The sequence below is a fragment of the Sciurus vulgaris genome (assembly GCF_902686455.1).
Source record: "Sciurus vulgaris genome assembly, chromosome: 8".
Taxonomy (NCBI): domain Eukaryota; kingdom Metazoa; phylum Chordata; class Mammalia; order Rodentia; family Sciuridae; genus Sciurus; species Sciurus vulgaris.
Genome location: NC_136468.1, coordinates 29,843,565 through 29,863,993, shown reverse-complemented (window position 1 = coordinate 29,863,993; position 20,429 = coordinate 29,843,565). Strand labels below are relative to the sequence as shown.

Below are 20,429 nucleotides of genomic sequence, written 5' to 3'. Positions count from 1 at the left end.
GATTGCTTGTAGATCTTCTTCTGTGAAGTGTCTATTCATTTCCTTAGCCCATTTGTCGACTGGATTATTTGCATTCTTGGTGTAGAGGTTTTTTGAGTTCTTTATAGATTCTGGAGATTAGTGCTCTATCTGAAGTATGATTGGCAAAGATTTTCTCCCACTCTGTAGGCTCTTTCTTCGCATTGCTGATAGTTTCCTTTGCTGAGAGAAAGCTTTTTAGTTTGAATCTATCCCAGTTATTGATTCTTGCTTTTATTTCTTGTGCTATGGGAGTCCTGTTGAGGAAGTCTGGTCCGTAGCCGACATGTTGAAGATCTGGACCTACTTTTTCTTCTATAATTTGCAGGGTCTCTGGTCTGATTCCGAGGTCCTTAATCCATTTTGAGTTTAGTTTCGTGCTATTAACACCTGAAATGAAAGTTCTCAGCTAACCAGACACAGGGGAGTACTTCCTTAATCTGATAAAGGGCATATATGAAAAATCCTGTTTTCCCTATCAATATCAACAAGTCTAGGATATCCATTCTTACTACTTCTCTTTAATAACGCAGCAGGAGTAAAAATCAGGGAAATAAGGCAAGAACAACAAATAAAAGACATAAAAATGAGAGAAAGAATAAAATTGCATTTTTTTCCACAGAAGAAATGATTATATGCATAAAAAATATATATCCCAAAAAGCTACTGAAACTGATTTGTGTATTTAGCAAGGTTGGGGATACATGGTCAAGCACAGTCTAGTTCTATATGTTAGAATTAAAATTTTTAAATATTACTTAAAACAGTACAGAAAAAGATATGTAGAAATAAGTTAATATTGGATGCTATGTTTATGATTTGGAAAGCTCAGTATTGTTAACTATCCATCTTTCCCAAACTGATCAATATAGCTGAACACAATATCTAATCCAAATCCTAGAATATTTTCTGAAAGTAGTTTGAAAACCTCTCATTTTAAAATTTAGATGGACATTCAAAGGACCCAGAATATCCAAAACAATCTTGAAAAGAAAAATGTGGTTTCTCATAGCTACTTTTAAGATTTAGACAAATCTACAATAATCAAATCAATATTATATTGGCAAAAGGACAGAAAAAGTAATGGGACAAGTCAGAATCTAGAAAGAAATCCAAACACATATGGTCAAATAGTTTATACAAAGGCTCCCAGTCAATTCAGAGATAAAGGGGTTTTTAATGGTGCTATATCGAATGGGCAACTATGGAAAGACATGAATCTGTTAAAAAAATTAAATGATCATCTCCTACGACACCCCCCTTCTGCACTCCATGTATAAAACTTAATTAAAGATAACTCATAAGCCTAAACATAAAGTTAGCACCACAAAGCTTCCAGAAGATTGTCATTGTGACTTTGGCAATAGCCAAATTTTTTAGAATTCAAAAACATTTTCGAGAAAAGGAAAAAAACAATAAATTAGCCTTCATCAGAATTAAAATATTCACCCCACCAAAAGGCAGCATTACTAAAACAAGTGAGAAAATACTAGACGCTTGTATCTCTAACAATATCCTTGTTTCTAGAATATATAAAGCACTCCCCAAAACCATTAATAGCAAACAACTCACTGAACAGGTGAACAAAGGACCTAAAAAGCTACATAAAAAAACAAAAGTACACAAATGGCTAATAAGCAAACAAAAAAGTGTTCAACATTAATCAAGGAAGTACCAAAAAAAAAAGTTACACTGAAAAGTCATTCCACATCTACTCGAATTACCAAACCCCCCAAAATACCAATCACATCAAATGTTGGAAAAGATATGGAGCAACTGGAACTTTTATATACTGTTAATACAAGTATTAAAAACATGGTACAGCCACTTGCCTGGAAGTTCCTTATAAAAATAAGTGCACTATGACAATGTAATTCTTCTTCCATGTATTTACCCAAAAGAAGTAAAAAATGTGTCCACAAACAACAACAACAACAACAAAACCCTATAAACATTTCCGGGAGCCTTAATTCATAACATACAAAAAAAAAAAAAAAAAATCAATTCAAAACTGGAAACATCGAATTAGCAGAAAAATAGGTAAAAGAATTGTGGTATATTCATCAATGGAATACTACTGATGACCAATAAAAAAAGAATGTCTATACAATAACAGATGAATCTCAAAACATGCTGAGGGAAATAAGCCAAATCAGGGGCAAGTAAGCCATAGTCATAGAAATCAGGAAATGATTGCCAGGGGTGGAATGGCAGATGAGGAAAGGTAAGCATTAGAAGGTAACTGGCTAACCCGGGTGGGTGGTACATGCCCGCAATACTTAAGGGGCTAAGGTGGGAGGATTCCACAGGAGTCTGGGGATACCTCAGCAACATAGCAAGAGACTGTCTCTTTAAAAGGAAAAGAAAGGAAAAAGAAAATAATTGGACAGGGACACAGATGCATTTAAGGTGGCAAAGAGATATTCTCAACCTTTTTTAGGGGATACTGGTTACACAATTTCAAAATTCATCAAACTTAACATTTAAGATCTGTGTTTTATTTTATATATATAGTATACCTTAATTTTTTAAGTTAAAAAAAAAAGCATCTTAACAGCAAAATCATCAAACACTAATGACTACTTCTGTTTGATACAGTCTTGTTAAAGGTAGCTAGACAAATTAGGGAGAATTAAGGATACAGTGTAACTTTCCTACTTTCCTTTATTTGGAAAGTTGGAAAGAAACACAATACCTCACTTTAATAGAAAGACTGTAAAATGCATTATTACCACATTCATCTTCTCATTTATTCACTTTCATTTTAAAATTGAGATGTCTCTAAGAATACTTAGGAAAAAAAATCATGCCCAATATTCAGAAAAAGTACATTTTAAAATCCAGAACATTTCTAATGCGAACAAGTACAAAACATATTGTTAATTTGTTTAATGTTATATAGGGTTTGGGCATGTTCAAGAACTACACAGAATATGCTAAATTATCACTATAGGAGGCACAAACTCTTGAAAAGTACAATTTGACCAGGCAACAACAAATTTAAAAAGTGCTTACCCTTTAACTAAACAAACCTATTTCTTCAAAATGATCATTGTAAAATAGTAGATCAAGGGGTGGGAAGATAGCTTAGTGGTAGAACATTTGCCTAGCATGCATGAGATGAGGTCCTGGATTTAGTCCCAAGCACTAGGGAGAAAAAAAAAACAAAAACCAAAAAAACACAGAAGAGATGAAGTCTATGAAGATGAAGACCAAAGTGTACTTATCTATTCGTGTGTGTGTGTGTGTGTGTGCGCGCACTCCATGTATAGTGGTGGGGGTAGGGGAAAAAAGAAAAACAAAACCGTTAAGCTCCAGAGAATACTATGACACTGGCAATGACAGACTTACTGACATGAAATGATGTCCATAAAAATTGAACGACTGTGCCTGTGGGGTATGTACGCTGAGATTAAGTGCCTTTATGTCATTGTCATTCAATGATTCACGCAAAACAGAATCCAGGAAGATTTGAACAAAAATATTAATAAATATTATTTCTAGGTCTTAAGAGTTTATAGATGATTTCTACTTTTATCATTATTACTCTGTCAAGCACCTAAGTTTACACTTTTCAATAGAAATATGAGTCAAGTAAGCAATTTCAAATATTTCAGCAGGTAGTACATAAAAAAAGTAAGTGAAATTAATTTTAACAAACTTAACTAAATGTACAAAAAACTACCATTCCAAAGTATAATCTGTATGAAAATAATTAAATATCATGCATTTTTTCATACTAAGTCGCAGAAATCCAGTGTATAGTTCACACTAACCAAACATCTCCTTTTGAGTTAATCACGTTTCAACTGCTAACCACAATGTGGCTAGCGGCTACCAGGCAGGTACAGTGCAAGACTACATTTTTAATAACGAACATTACGTTTTTAATGAGAAAGAAAAGTTGTCTTTTAAATAACTGATACCAGAGCCTTTTCCAAATTCTTGCAGCTGTGTATTACATAATTTTCTGGATTACTTCAAACTGTTTCCTAGCATTCTGTGAAAAATTCTTGTTTTTAGAAATGAACAGGTTGGTCTGAGCTGATGGAAAAGATACAAAAATACAAAAATCAATTTAAAATGTAGCAATAAAGAGAGACTTCTGGTATTATGGGGATGTATGCATGAATTCAAACCCTGTTTTCCATATATTGTAACAGTGAATTTCTGACAATTAAATTCAATGAATAGTTACTGATCCAATACTCATTCATGGCAAAAACTTTCAAAAGAGGGGAACTTCCTAAAATTGACAAAGAAAGAAAATCTATACTCAACCTATAACTAGTATCACACTCAGTGATATTAGTGATATTATGATCTAACTCATAAAGCTAGATGCTTTCTCCCCTAATACTGGGAACAATCCAATAATATACCTTCTTACCACTATTATCTAACACTATTCTGGAGGTCTTATGTAACACAAGAACACAGAGTAAAAAGTATACAAATTAGGAAGGAAGAAAAAAAAAAAAAAAACCTTCCTTTAAATTTTTTTTTTTATTTGTTCTTTTTAGATATACAGGACAGTAGAGTGAATTTTGACATATTATACATTCATGGAGTATAACTTACTCATTCTTGTGGTTGTACATGATGTGAGTTACACTGTCATACATTCATATATGTACATATCAAAGTGATGTCCAATTCATTCTATTGTCTTTCCTATTCCCATCCGCCATCCCTCCCTTCATTCCCTTTGTCTAATCCAATGAACAATTATTCTTCTCATCCACCCCCTTTATTTTGTATCAGCATCCACAGATAAGAGAGAACATTCAGCTTCTAGTGTTTTGTTTTGTTTTGTTTTTGGCATTGGCTTATGTCACTTAGCATGATAATCTCCAGTTCTATCCATTTACTGGCAAATGCCATAATTTCATTCTTCTTCATGGATGAGTAATATTCCTTGTGTATATGTACCACTTTTCTTTATACATTCATCTGTTGAAGGGCACCTAGGTTGGTTTCATAGCTTAACTATTGTGTACTGAGCTGCTATAACCAATGATGTGGCTGCCTTACTGATTTTAAGTCCTTTAGGTATATACGAGGAATGGCAACTGGGTCAAACAGTGGTTTCATTCCAAGTTTTCTGAAGAATTTCCATACTGCTTTCCAAAGCAGTTGTACCAATTTGCTTCCCATCAGCAATGTATGAGTGAATCTTTTTGCCTACATCCTCAACCAACATTTATTTTCACTTGCATTTTTGATAACTGCTATTCTGACTGGAGTGAGATGAAATCTCAGTGTAGTTTTAATTTGCATTTCTCTAACTTCAAGAGATATTGAACATTTTTTTTGTATATTTTTGGACCATTCTTATTTCTTCTTTTGTGAAGTGCTTGTTCATCTCCTTTGCCCATTTATTGATTGGATTATTTGATTTTGATTTGGTACTAAGTTTTTTGAGTTCTTTGTATATCCTACAGATTAATGCTCTATCTAAGGTGCAAGTTGCAAAGATTTTTTCCCATTCTATAGGTTCTCTCTTCACATTCTTGATTGTTTCATTTGCTGTGAAGAAGTTTTTTAGTTTGATGCCATCCCATTTATTGATTCTTCATTTTACTTCTGGCACTTTAAGAGTCTTGTTGAGGAACTCAGTTCCTAAGCGAACGTGATGCACAGTTGGACCTAAATTTTCTTCTAGTAGGCACAGGGTCTCTGGTCTAATGCATAGGTCCTTAATCCACTTTGAGTTTTGTGCAGGGTGAGAAAGGGGTTAAATTTCATTCTACAAGAATGAAATTACGGCATTTGCAGGTAAATAGATGGAGTTGGAGATTATCATGCTAAGCAAATTAGGCCAATCTCAGAAAACAAAAGGCCAGATGTTTTTTTCTGATTATGTGGATGATGATCCATAATGGGGGTGAGGCGGGGCAAAGGAAGAATGGAAGAACTTTAGATTGGGCAGAGGGAGTGAGGGGGGTATGGTAAAGTGGTGGAATGAGACCCTATGTACATGTGTGATTGCAGGAATGGTGTGACTGTATCCTGTGCAACCAGAGATATGAAAAGTTGTGTTCCATTTGTGTATAATGAGTCCAAATGCATTCTGGCATCATGTATAACTAATTAGAACAAATTTTTGAAAATTCATTCTACTACATGTGGATTTCCAGTTTTCCCAGCACCATTTGTTGAAGAGGCTTTCTTTTCCCCAATGTATGTTTATGGCACCTTTGTCTACTATGAGATAAATGCTATTAATGTGGGTTTGTCTCTGTGCCTTCTATTCTGTTCCAATGGTCTTCATGCCTTTTTTTTTATGCCAATACCATGCACTTAGTATTATTAGCCCTGTAGTATAATTAAAGCCTGGCAATATGATGCCTTCTGCTTCACTTTTCTTGCTCTCTTATTTTTCCAAATGAATTTCATGACAGCTTTTTCTACTTCTATGAAGAATGACATTGTAATTTTAATAGGAATTGCATTAAATCTGCATAGAACGTTTGGTATAATGGCCATTTTGACAATATTAATTCTGCCTATCCAAGAACATGAGATATCTTTCCATCTTCTAAGGTCTTCAATTTCTTTCTTTAATGATGGTATAGTTTTCACTGTAGTGGTCTTTCACCTCTTTTATTAGATTGATTCCAAATCTTTTTTCCCAAGGCTATCGTGAATGAAATAGTTTTCCAAATTTCCTCTTTCAGTTGATTCATCACTGCTGTATAGGTACACAATTGATTTGTAAGTGTTAATTTTATATCCTGTTACTTTTCTGAATATATTTATAAGTCCTAGAAGTTTTCTGGTGGAGTTTTTTGAGTCTTGTAAATACAGAATCATAACACTGGCAAATAGGGATAGTTTGAGTTCTTCTTTTCCTATTCCTATCTCTTTAATTTCTTTCTTTCACCTAATTGCTCTGGCTAAGGTTTCAAGAACTATGTTGAACACATAGTGAAAAAGGGCATCCCTGTCTTGTTCCTAAAATGTCTTTATTTGCAAATGACATAACTGTACACATAAAAAACTCCAAGGAACTAATAAGCCATTATAGCAATGCTATAAGATACAGGCTAATGCACAAAGTCCATTGCTTTCCTATGTATCAGTAGCAAAGAACTGGAATTTGAAATGAAAACACAACACCATTTACTTGATTATCAAAAAAAAATTTTAAAAAAAGAAAGAAAAATACCTAAATATAACCCTAACAAATAAGCACAGCAGGCCTATGTGCTTACAAAAATCACAATTAAAGAAATCAATGTCAGCATACTACAATGACACAGCCACATCAATGTTCATATCTGCTCAGCTCACAATAGCCAGATTGTGGAACCAACTGAGATGCCCTTCAACTGATGAATGGATAAAGAAATTATGGTATATATACACAATGGAACATTACTCAGTCATAAAGAAGAAAATTATGGCATTTGGTGGTAAATGGATGGAACTGGGGAATATCATGCTAAGTGAAATAGGCTAAACCCAAAAAACCAAAGACCGAATGTTTTCTCTGATAAGTGGATAACGATACTAATGGAAGGGGGCAGGAAGAGAAGAATGAAGTAACTTTGGATGGTGCAGAGGAAAATGGGGCAGGAGGCTGTGGGGGAAGGAAACACAGTACTACCCTATGTATATGAGAATGAGACAGTACTACCCTATGTATATGTATGATTACAGGGATGGTGTGAATCTACACTGTGTACAACCATAGAAATGAAAAGTTGACCCCATTTGTGTACAATGAATCAAAATGCAGTCTATAAAAGTAAAAATTTAAATTACAAAAAAAGAAATCAATGATCTAAATTAACATGAGATATTTCATGTTTATGAATAGGAATACTCAATACTCTTAAAATGTCAGTTTTTTTTCCGTAATGGATTCAACAGAACTCCAACCCAAAATCCTAGTAAGTTATTGTGTATCACCAAACTGCTCTAAAGTTTATATGCAAAGAAAAAAGAGCTAGAACTGTAAACAAAATGCTGACAAATAAGAACAATGTCTGAGGACTGACACTACATGATTTCAAGAGTTACTTAAAGCAACAGTTATTAAGACAGTGTGGTATTGTCCAGAGAACAGACAAAAAGATCAGTGGAACAGAAGAGAGAGTCCAGTAGTAGACTCATATAAACACAGTCAACTCATCTTTCACAAAGGAACAACAATAATGCAATCAAGGAATGATAAACTTTAACAATGAAACACTGTACATCCTCATGCAAAAAAAAAACAAAAATCAAATATAAACACCAATTTTACACCTTACAAATTTATTCAACATAGAATACAGATTTAAAATTCAAATTCAAAACAAAGTGTTTGGAAGATAACATGAAAGAAAATCTAGGTGACCTTGGAGTTGGTGATGACTTTTTAAATATAACACCAAAGACACAATCCAAGAGAGAAAATATTTTTAAACTGCACACACACAAAAGAAACTTCCATTCTGTGAAAGACTGATAAATGAATGAAAAGACAAGTCCCACACTAAGAGAAAATATATGCAAAACAGTACTAACAAAGGGCTTAATTTCAAGAGAAAAAAATACACTAAAACAATAAGAAATGAACAACTTAATTTTAAAAAGGGTCAATGATATGGATAACTCACCAAAGAAGAGAAATAGATGGCAAATAGTCATATGAAAGGATCTCAACATTATATGGTATTAGAGGATTAGAGATGAAAACCCCAGAAAATAAACTTATTGGAATAGCTAAAATCCAAAATACTGGTAACACCGAAAGCTGGTGAAGATGGGAAGCAACAGGAACAGGCGGCCTGCCTATAAAGTTTACACACTTGTAACTCCAACTATATGTTATTACAAGTAAGGCAAAACCATAAGGAATGTGAAAAATTCAGTGGATAGCAGGAGAGAAGGATGATTAAGTAGAGCAATGTGTGTTTTTAAGTAAACCAGTAAACATGAATATCAAGTGTAAGTATTCTGCCAGAAAACAAAAGGTCTTCAATGAAAGTTAAGAAAAAAATAAATTAATATTTTCAGAAATAATTAGGTACTATTATTTAAAAAAAAAAAACAGAGGAGAGTAGGGTGCTATTAAAACATAGCACTTGCAATTATAGAAAAGCCTTTATGGAAAATAAATTTTTTTAAAAAACCCTACCAGCAAAAATTCAGGACTAGTTAAAAAGTCAAGGTAAATTTTATAGATTTACCATTCAAAAATTACCAAGCAAGAAAAATCAATAAAATATTACCCACAATGAAGACAGAATAAATCAAGAAAAACTGACACCAAGAATTAGCAGATATGTGCAAAAAAGTAGCTATACTTATATTCCATATATTAAAGAAGCCACAGTAAAGAATGAACGTGTAGAGACACAGACTATAACAACAAATTAAACTTCTACAGATGAAAAATACAACGTCTGAAAAGAAAAATACAGTGGATGCTATCCCTGAGATTAGAAACTAGGCAATTTAAAGACAAAGCAATATCCAAAAGCGATACAGATGGAAGAAAAGAAACTCAGCTGTGTAGCAGTGATGTATACAACATCTTTAAGCAGTCTCACACATGTGTAACAAGTATAGGAGGGTGAGATGGGAAGTAGTTGTTTCAAAGAAAAAAAAAGTCTGAAAATTTTCCAAACTTATTGTATACTTATTATAAACACATAGATCTAAGAAATTCAAAAAACTCTAGCACAAGAAACAGTAAGAAAACAATTCAAAGGTACATCATAATCTGATCCCTTAAAATGATAATAAAGAGAAAAATTTGAAGAGAAGTCAAAGATAAAAAAGTATAAATTATGTACAGAAGATTATAGGAAAGCACAGTAACTGAGTTTCTATAAGAAATAAGGCAAACTAACGAGATAATGAACCAACATCCTTTTTTTTTTCCTGATAGAGATGTTTATTAATTACTGCCACTGTGATTTTCTTTTTATTTTGATTATTATTGATTATATTTGATTTGATCATACACAAATGGGGTACAACTATTGTTTCTCTGGTTGTACATGTAAAGTCATACCATTTGTGTAATCATACATGTATATAGCCTTTATGGAAAATAAATAGGGTACATAGGGTAATGATTTTTGTCTCATTCTATTATCTTTCCTTTCCCTCGCCCCCTCCCCACCCCTCAGTTTCCTCTACACAACCCACCCTTCTTCCATTCTTCCCTTAACTCCCCCAACCCTGCCCGTTATATATCATCATCCACTGGACCCAGCTATCCCACTCCTTGGTGTATACCCAAAGGACTTAAAATTCAGCATACTACAGTGAAGCAGCTACAACAATATTTATACCAACATCCTTTTGAAAGTACAAAAACAAAACAAAACAAAAAAAAACATGGAATTCTATACCCAGTGAAAAGGTCTTTTAAGATTCAGAACAAAATACAGACTTTTTCAGATAAACAAAATTTATCAGCAGGGGTCCTAAGAGATGTTTAGAGAGAGAGAGGAAAAAAAAAAAAAAAAACAAAAGCCACACTTTTAACTGAAAGAAAATGATAACAGAGAGATATCTAGATCTAGATAAAGAAATTAAGGACACCATAAATTATATATATAAACACACAATACATACCCACCCAGCACACCCCTTTTATTTTCTTACTATTTTAATGTCTTCTTTTAAAAGATAACTGAAGTTTTGGTGCAAAAAAGTGAAAATGTAGTACAGAGTTTATAACATAAATAGAAGTAAAATATACAGTAATACAGTACCACAGTCTGGAGGAGACAAATGAAACTATGCTATGGTTACATTCTTTTACTAATAAATAGAAAGGAATATAATAGCCCTTGAAAGTGAACTGTATTTAAAAGTCATTTACTATAAGCCCTAAAGCAACAAAACAACAAGTTATAAGTAAAAAAAAAAAAAAAAAAAAAATTACTAAAACAATCCAAAGGCAGAAAAAAAAGGGAAAGGGAAATGAACAAACAAGACAAACAGTAAGGTGGTAGATTTAAATTCAACCATATAAATAAGTACATTAAATGCAAACAGTCTAAATATCTAGATCAAAGGGCAGACACTGTCAGATTAAATTTATAAAGCAAGATTTAATATTGGCAGCCCTTCAACATCCATGGGTGCCGAAGTTTTGCACCCTTGGATTAACCAAGTACAGATGGAAAACATTCAGGAAAAAAACTCATCTGTACTGAACACATAGCCTTTTTGCCTTGTTAATTATTCCCTGAGCGACAACAATCTAGCAAAGTCACTTTTGCTTTGTATCAGATATTACTAGTAATCTACAGATGATCTAAAGTATATGAGAGGAAGTGTGTGGGTTATATGCACCACAGGGACCTGAACATCCAGAGATTATGGTGTCCACTTAGATCTTGGAACTCATCATCCACAGATTCTGGGGGATGACTGCATGTGCTGCCTAAAACAAACCGACTTTAAGAATAAAGACACAAAAGGAACTGAAATGAAGAATGCACACAGATGATAACATCAAAGAAAGCTGCAATGACTATATTAATGTCAAAGTTGATTTAAGAGTCAAGTGTATGAGGGACAAAGGAGATCATTTCATAATGATAAAAGGGTGAATTCATCAACAGGATATAACAACTGTAAACGTTTATACTCCCAATTCAGAGGTTCAAAATATTTGAAGCAAAACCTCATAAAACTGCAAGGAGAAGCAGATCCATTCAAAATTACATCATGTACGACCACAAAAATGGGATCCTAAGTTAGAATAAGTTACACTCAAAACAATTGTTTTGGAGGACCAATAGTAAGTAGTGTCTATTAATATTTTTAATCTTTATAGCCTTTGATTTTATTCTTAGAACTTATTCTACAGAAATACTTGGAGAGCATGCAGATGTGTTATTACTTACAAAGAGTGTCTTGACAGATGTAACCAAGTTACGGTGAAGTCATTAGGGTTGACACTAATCCAATATGATTGATGATCTCATAAGTAAGAAGACACAGAGAAAAGAGAAAAATATGTAATAGAATAGGCAGAGGCCAGAGTGATAAACCTACAAGTCAAGAAACCTCAAGGATTGCCAGCAACTGCCAGAAGTTAGGAGAGGTATGGGACAGATTCTCAGTTCCTCCTGAAGAAACCAACCCTGCCAAAACCCTGATTTCAGATGTCTGGTCTCCAGAACCAGGAGACAGTTAAATTTCTGTTGTTTTGGCCAGCTACTCTGTAGTACTTAGTTATAGAAGCCCTAGGAAATTATTATACCCACCAGCAGAGATTAATAAACTACATGTATATTCACATACTATAGTAATATAACATACAATAAATAGGATGCAACAGATATATATGGGCATGGAAATAAAGTGAGAAAGTTAAGTTGCAGAAAACACATACAATCCCATTTTTCTGATGAATTAAAGAGAACATCTCTCTCTTGAACTGTAATTATAATTTTCCAGTGCTGACCAAATCAAACATGGGCTAGACTTGCTCCCCTCTGTATTCTTGACACTGACACTTTCACAGATATAATTCCATTCCCATGGCCTAAATAATCAACTCTGTAAAGGATTCCAAAAGCCCTATACCTATAATTCTTAGGATTTAGCCATTTCCATTAAGAGGTTCTGTTGTCATTTGGAATTTACACAGTCCAATTTTTCTTCACATGTTTCAAACATTCAGTACCAACTAGATTCCATCTACTATGAAGTTGGAAAATTGGTAGTGGCTGCCTGTAGACATATGCTGGTTATTCAGACACCATATCTGAACTCAGTGTGAAAAACAATGAGCAACTAGTGTTATCTGCACTGGACACACAGACCAGTGACACAGTCTTTTATTCGTCCCAGGTGCTGCTATAATCCAGGTTCCTTACCCATACCAGTTATGTTAATATAATGAATAAGAAAAATATTAAGTTTTAAAACATTCAATTATTTATATTACAAATATTTTCAATTTTTCCCATCTCTACAAACTTATTTTCTCGACATTTCTTGAATCAAAAAATTTAGTAGTGGAACTCATGCAGGGGTACATGCCTATAATTCCACTGACTTGGGAGACCGAAGCAGGATTGCAATTTCGAGGCCAGCCTCAGCAAATCAGCAAAGATCTCAGCAACTTCATGAAACCTTGTCTCAAAATAAAAAATAAAAAGGACTGGAGATGTAGCTCAGTGATAAAGCTTCCATGGGTTAAACCCCCAGTACCTGCCCCAACCAAAACCAAAAAACTTAGTGGTTTCTTATTACCACTACCTATGGAATAAAGCTCAATCCTTAAGATTGCAGTTCAAAGTCTTCCAAATTCTGACCTCAAATTGTCCTGCAACTTATGGTCCACTATCTCCCCAAGGAAATAAATACCTTATTCAATTTTAGAAGTCAGTATATTTGATATCTCCAAACACTTCATGTACATTTTCTATTTCAAAAATTTGCTTATACAGTTCCCTATACTTGAAATGAGTTTTTTCCTGCTCCTGATAGAAATTCTACACACTATTTAAGGTCCTCAAATTCAAGTCCCACAAACGATCTATCAAATCTCACAATGTGGCATCTATCTCTTCTCCCCATTATTCTAATCTCTAATAATCACTGGTTTGTAGTATGTATCTTTTTGTGATGATGATTTTTGTTTTTTCTAGCTATAGAGTAAACAAGGGAAGGGTAAAGCCTGAATCTTTTTTTTTTTAATTGGTACTCTATGATATTACTGCTTATCAGTAAGTACAATACTTTCTGGTATTTCACTGATTAAAAATAAATCATTTGGGTTTCTGACTAGCTTTATGAACTATATACATATCAACCAGCTCCTTTACTAATATGGAAATTTTAAAGATATTTATATATCCTCATACTTCTTATGGTATCAAAAGCAATTCACTACACTCAAGAGAGTATTTAACTTAATATTTTTATTTTGGAACCACAGGTATTTAAATAAGTAACTTCATCTCTAAATAGTCTTAGCTTCTGCAAATCTAAAAGTTTAACTTTATATAGAAATCTGGAAAACATTTAATTGTTCTAAAGTTACTATGTATTTGTGATATTTCCAATTTCTTCATATCAGGAATTTAAGATGATACTAAATTCTATTTTCCTTTTGCTTCAATCTAGCAGATCTTTAATAAGTACTGCTTTATAGTGACAGACTTCCATGGTAAATCTTCAGATCAAGTTAAAAAAAAATCCACATGGCAAAGGAACCCAAGAGGTAAGAATATTGAATTAAATCGATACCTAAACTAAACTATAAACACACCACATATTTTTCATTTGATCCTATTTTCCAAAGGGGGCTCTTCCAGATTTACCTCTTCAACATTTTTCTAAAGTCCACTGTTTAATCTCTTTTAAAACAGATCACAAATCAACTAAAACTCAATTCGATGACAACTCAACTACAAAGTGAAACTGGTGTTTTCTAATTAATTTCAGTCTCTCATATTGCTATCATGATGTTGTAACCCTCTACTACTTCTAACAATACTGACATATGCAATAAATAAAAACGGGATATATTTTTGATACACTATTTATAATTAAATATTTCAAACATCTTCTAATTACTAAATTTCACTTATATTAAGTAATTAATATTACTTATATTTTCTACTCAAAATGAGAACAAGCTACCATCTAACCTAAGTCACAGCAAATAAAATACAAAATTCAAATTTACTCTAAAATCTCTGCCAGTAACAGGAAATCTAAACAGCATTTAATAGCATTAATAACAACTTTCTTTCATATGCTTCCCCAAACTTCCACAATACTTTGGGCACTCTTAAGTATTTTACATAGTCATTGCATTATTCTTTGAAATCCTTAGCTAAGCCCATTTTACAATCCTAGATACCAAGGTTCACACTAGTTAATAAACTGGCCTATATTATTATAGACTTAAGAATTACCAGAACAGGATTCATAACCCAACTCTGTTAGATTCATCTGAATCTCTTCCTGTGCTCATAGTCTGCCCTATATTATATACACTACTGTGCTCAGTTTTTCCCTATGTACTAGACAAGGGGACCTTTTCATTTCTGTATATTCCAAACTCTGTGAACTTTAACCTTGTTTCTCCTTCCAAATGACTCAAGGTAAAATATATTCCCAGCCCATGACTTTTCATTGGTACTTTCTTAATTCAGGCCAACAAACATTAAGATAAACATTGCTCTCTAGCACATATTTTCCTCTAAACCTATTTTAGACCTACTACCCAAAAGATATGACTTAGAAAAGAAACAAAATAATTGTTAAACAGTTACCAACTACATTAGTTCAGGGACAGAATTAAACCATGTTTTTTTTTTGTTGTTGTTGTTGTTGTTAAACCAGTAAATGAGATTGAAGATATTATCTGCATTAGAAACTAAGGGTTTTAACAACTTGGTTATACAAAAAGAAATGTTGAATAGCTAAGGAATAAGCAAGTGAACAATTATAATTATTCAATCAATAACTATTCACTGATCTGTGCTAAGGTTATGAAAACTATAGAAAAGTACCAAGGAATAATAAAGTTCATCTCCCAGAGTTATATTCAGAGTGAGGAATCAAACAAAATCACTAAAGAATATAAGCAAGTTAAAACAAATGCTAAGGAATTAAAGGAAATGAAAGTTAAATCTGATTAATGAAGATTGCTTATTACTGTGGAATGAATTTGACAAAATCACACTCTGCATGTATAAATATAAGGTGAATTTCACCTTTATGTATATCTATACAGTACCAATTAAAAATAAGCAAATAAATGAGTGGAAAGAAGACCAGCAGAGCCAAAGGAGGCAAACATGGAGAAGGAGACAGGGAGGGAAAAAGGAAGAACTGGAGACTAAAAGGTAACAAATTAAATTTCTTGAATGTACAATTATGTCAAAATGAACCCAACTATTATATACAACTATAAAGCACTAATAAAAGGGGGAAAATATGGCTTTTGACTATCATTAAATCTTGAAGAAACAACCTGGGTGGGTATGGCAGGAAAAGTTAATGAACAATATCAACACAAAGCCATTTAGCCAGAGATGGCTACAGAGGGAGAGTTGGAAGCTTTTATTTTTCCCATTCAATTTCTTACTTATTCAGCACTGCATATACTAAAGTCCACTTGACAAGAATGCACATGTACTCTTCACAGAATATAAATACCACACCTCACAAAAGTCAACAGAACTAATTACAAGACCTATGAATTTAATTTTATCAATTTTTTTACATGGTTCTCCTAAGAAAACACTACTGGGTAATGAATGGCATCAGAATTACTTTATGTAAAAAGTTCATAACAATTTATATAAATGAAACTTTAATTTCTACAAAATTTATTTTAAAAACAATAGATTTACTTAGAAATCACCTCTTCCATGAAACCAATTGCCAGTCCAGAGTCTCATAAAATTAAAGCACTTTTCCAGCTAATGAGATATGAATGCTGCTGCATATTTCTTCTGCTGATACTTATAATGCCTGGCTTTATTGAAATTCCCATCCCTTACCCTCTATACTTAGATGGGACTAAGTTCTGCAGAAAGTTTTGTTAATTGCCCTTGAATTCCCATCAGAAATTCTTTGATTCAGGTCCCAGTCATATTTAATGAGGACTTTTATAAACACGTATCTGATCTTTTGCTCCATTCTCACAATCCTCAATCCACCTTTTAAACTGCCTCTTTTCCCCCCAAAAACATTCTAAAAGTAGAATCTGATTTGCAGTTCCCTGATAACTAGTGAAATACTTCCTCAATTTTATGTCCTCCTTATAGTTATGAAATGTACCTTAATATCTTCAGAAGTCAAGAGAAATTCTGTACAAAATAATTTGTTGTAACTTAATTTAACTTAGCTCACAAAATACAATGATCGAAAGAAAACCTACTATCTCCAATGTTATTTTTCCAACACAATATCCAAAGTTTCCAAAGTGACATTTTCAGGACTACCCTATCAGAAGAGTACACTTCAGTTCTGAAACTGATTCTACAGAAATCTTCTGTCAAGCTTGCTAAAAAACAAATGACCAAGCTCCATTTCAGAACCAATGAATTTGAATATCATCTTAGAATTGAAACTAGCATTTTAAAATAATCTTCAATAATCCCAATGCAAACCTAAATTAGAGAACCCAAGCAGAAAATCCTTGCTTCATAACAATAAGTAGACATACTAACTTCCAGGATGTTTTATACCTCTCATCAACCTGGGGAGTACTATTCATCTTAAATACTCGGATAATGCTCATTCTAAAAACTTTTACTCATCTCCTCTCCCACCACCTCTCCTTTGATCCTTTAAAACTTTACAAAAAGTTTTCATATATTCACATATAGTCCTTCTAACCCATATAACCGTGACATAGTATCCCTATTTTAGAGGTAAGAAAACTGAATCTGTGACAGGAAAGTTAAGAAATATGTTTAAAGTGATCCTGAATTCGAACCCACATTGACCGACTACAAAGCTATGTATGGTGTTTTCCATTGTGATATGCAGACTCTTACACATCACTCAGAAGTACTGACTTACTCATCAGTTTACACCCTTTGTTTCCCTTTTTAGACATACTATGCTTCCCTGAGGGCAGGTATCAACCCTGATTTTGACCTCAACATTTAGTTACTTGGTACATGTTTGTTGAATGAAACAGGAAAAAAAGCTCCTCAAGAGCTGGTTCTATATAACTCAGGTTTCATTTCTTGGATTCTTAGAGTGAGCTCTGAATATACTTCATGTCAAACACATCAGGCCTGACCTGCAAATCTGCTGTTGGATTTATAATAACACAGTGAATTTTGGCATTATTTTAAACTATGTAAAACTACACAGCCAAAGAAGAGGGAAAAAAAAAAAAAAGATTATTCTAAAATTAAAGTATCATTCTTACATTACCCTCTATCAAAATGAGGACTTCAAATTTTAGACTTAATCTTCACAACAGTTTCATCCCATAAGAGCAGATGACTGAAATTTAAAAAGTGATTAAGAATAGATGATATAAATTAAGCACTAAATACTGATACCTACTCAGCAATCTACTTATGCTAATCAGTAAGCAATGCTCTTTCTCTATCACAATGTTCTCTCATATTTGTCATTCTTCTGAAACCAGGAATAAACACTATAGGTAAGCACAAAGCAATTTGTTAGTATACTTGCATGTAAATGTAATGTTCTTCCTGCCTAGTTAACCTGTCTGGTATGTAAAACATAGCACTACTTCCTTTTTGATGCAAACTACATAACAAATGTAGTAAGTCAGCAAAACTAATTTTTTTTTTATTTGCAGATAAATAATATTTTAAATGCTGGAGCTTTTCCTACATTGACAATATGCAAAAATTAGAACTTTACATCTTAAATTATATTAATTTTGATGTAGAGAAATGGTTATGCCCTTAACACTTTTTAAAATTTGGAAAAAAAAAAAAAAAACTATTCTTAAACAACAATGTAATGGGAAGTACAAAGGGACTACTCCTGGTTTTCTCATTTCTATTATCTTACTAAACTCTTGTGTGACCTGGGACTTGCTGGCTCCATTTTCTCATTTGTTTTAAAAAGTGGGTAGGGGAGAAGGGATCTGACTATCTTTGAAGTGGTTTCCCAAATTTCTGATTTTGAGACCGTCCTCTTGTTTCATTTTTTCTAATCAGTTAACTGTGTTCTTCAAAGTCAAAATTCTTAAATAACAAACACATCTGAAACTGAATGAAATTATTCAGTCTCTAACTGGATGGTACAAGACACACAGAGTAGACTCCTATAAAGTTAACAATCTGATAACTTTCCAGAAATTGTCCCAATCTTAAATTCTTAAACAAGCAGGTGTAAGTCTGACATTTTTAATATTATCAAGAAGTTATAAAATGGTACTGGTCTGTTACAACTTCCTTAGGTGTTCCCTAGGTTCGAGTGGCACATTCTCTGCAGGTAAGAGCCAGCAAAAAAGGGAGAGAGGGAGGCACGCAGCATTTCAACAACCCACAGTTCAACCCAGTCACCTCAGTAAGATCCCGACTAGGCCTGCACCACGGAGCTGAACCTCCCCACCCCCAGAAGTGCCAGCAGCCAATATAATGAATGCTTCCGTCAACAACACACATTCCCCTTCCCACAGAACTGCTCACTCCCAACCGGCCATCTGGGGTTGGAATCCGCCGCACTACACCAACCTAAGAATCATGCTTGGTCCCAAAGGCCAAAAACTACTAGATTGCGGTTTCCTTGCGCATGGCTGCGGGGAGAGATGCACCCCCTCCCACCAATGATTAAAAAAAAAAAAAAAAAAAAAAATCAGTGAAGAGAGTAGAAACCAGGCCTAGGCGTCATTGCTGGAGAAATAAATGCTGGTTCTCTGCAACGGGGAGCAGTAGCATTTCCTGTCCTTGCACTGATTCCAAGAATGTCCAGGAACCTGCACTCTACTTCATCCCCTCCTAGACTCCTAGAGGAGGATTAAAAGCCCGATCCGCTTCATTCCCCAATCGATGCACTCCTCAAACCTCTGGCATTGTTAAGGAAGGTAGCCCTCAGCTCTAGCAGTAGGAGGTAAAGCTCGGGTCAGAACACGGGTTCTGTTCACAGATTAAACAGCTCCTGAAAGAAGAAAATCCCCTTGTGGTCCGAGTAAAGTTTGAACCAGCAGCAAGGGTGCGGACCCGAGCCCGGCCAGGCTGGGCTCCAGGACAGGCCTGTGGAGGTGACACTCCCCTGTTCTCCAGCGGCTCGGGAGGCGTCCGGCCGCCCCGGCCCGAACCCACAGAGCAGGACGAGGGCGCCGCCGCGGGGCTCGGGCCGGCGGGAGGCCTGGCGGCGGCGGGACCCTCCCTGCGCGGCTCCCGCCTCCTTCCTCACTCCCACTTCCCGGTCCCCCGAGCCCAGGCCCGAAAGGTAACGTCCGGGAGGCGATAGGGGGCTCGGCCACTGACCACACATTTCTTGCCGAGGAAAGTGAAGAGGGACTCGTTCTCCTGCGGAGTGAGCAGCAGAGACCCCACGTTGGTGACCTTCCGCGGAGGCGGCGGCTGCTGGCTGGAGCTCATGGTTTCGCCGGCTGGGCTGGGCGTCCAGGGCCGTCTCCTCGGCGAGTGGGCGAGTGCTCGATCCCCCTCTCGGTGACAGGGGCGGGCGGGAGCGATTCAGAGGCGCCGCATCTCGCAGCTCCAGCGGAGCAGGGAGGAAGACAAGGGAAGGAGGAGCTGACGGCGGGCCGCCTTCGGGCCGCACTCAGAAAGGGAAGCTCCCAGCTCCCGCCCGGCTAGGCTTGGGCCAGATGGCCGTTGTCCCCACACTCCGGCGACTGCGCTAAACTCCCAACTCCTCCTCCGACGCTCCCGCGGCGGCGGCGGCGGCGGCGGCGGCTGCGGCGGCGGCGGCCGCACAATCCAACATGGCAGCGGGGGCGGACGAGACCACGGGAC

At 35.1% G+C, this 20,429-nt stretch overlaps 1 protein-coding gene and 1 long non-coding RNA gene across 3 annotated transcripts in view; both read right to left on the bottom strand.

Moving 5' to 3' along the window:
• Positions 1-20,229, bottom strand: part of WASL (WASP like actin nucleation promoting factor) — a 75,403-nt gene extending 55,174 nt beyond the window's left edge. For both annotated transcript variants that reach the window (XM_079149850.1, XM_079149851.1), the window contains exon 1: positions 19,938-20,229. In XM_079149850.1, coding sequence (XP_079005976.1) covers positions 19,938-20,051 — 114 coding nt within the window. In that variant the 5' untranslated portion in view covers positions 20,052-20,229. The remainder of the gene's footprint in view (positions 1-19,937) is intronic.
• LOC306667348 lies at positions 10,364-19,931 on the bottom strand. The gene is made up of 2 exons (XR_013765504.1): positions 13,354-19,931; positions 10,364-11,245 (listed from the first exon to the last, which is right to left on the bottom strand). It is a non-coding gene; the product is annotated as an uncharacterized lncRNA (long non-coding RNA).
• Positions 20,230-20,429: the final 200 nt, after the last annotated feature.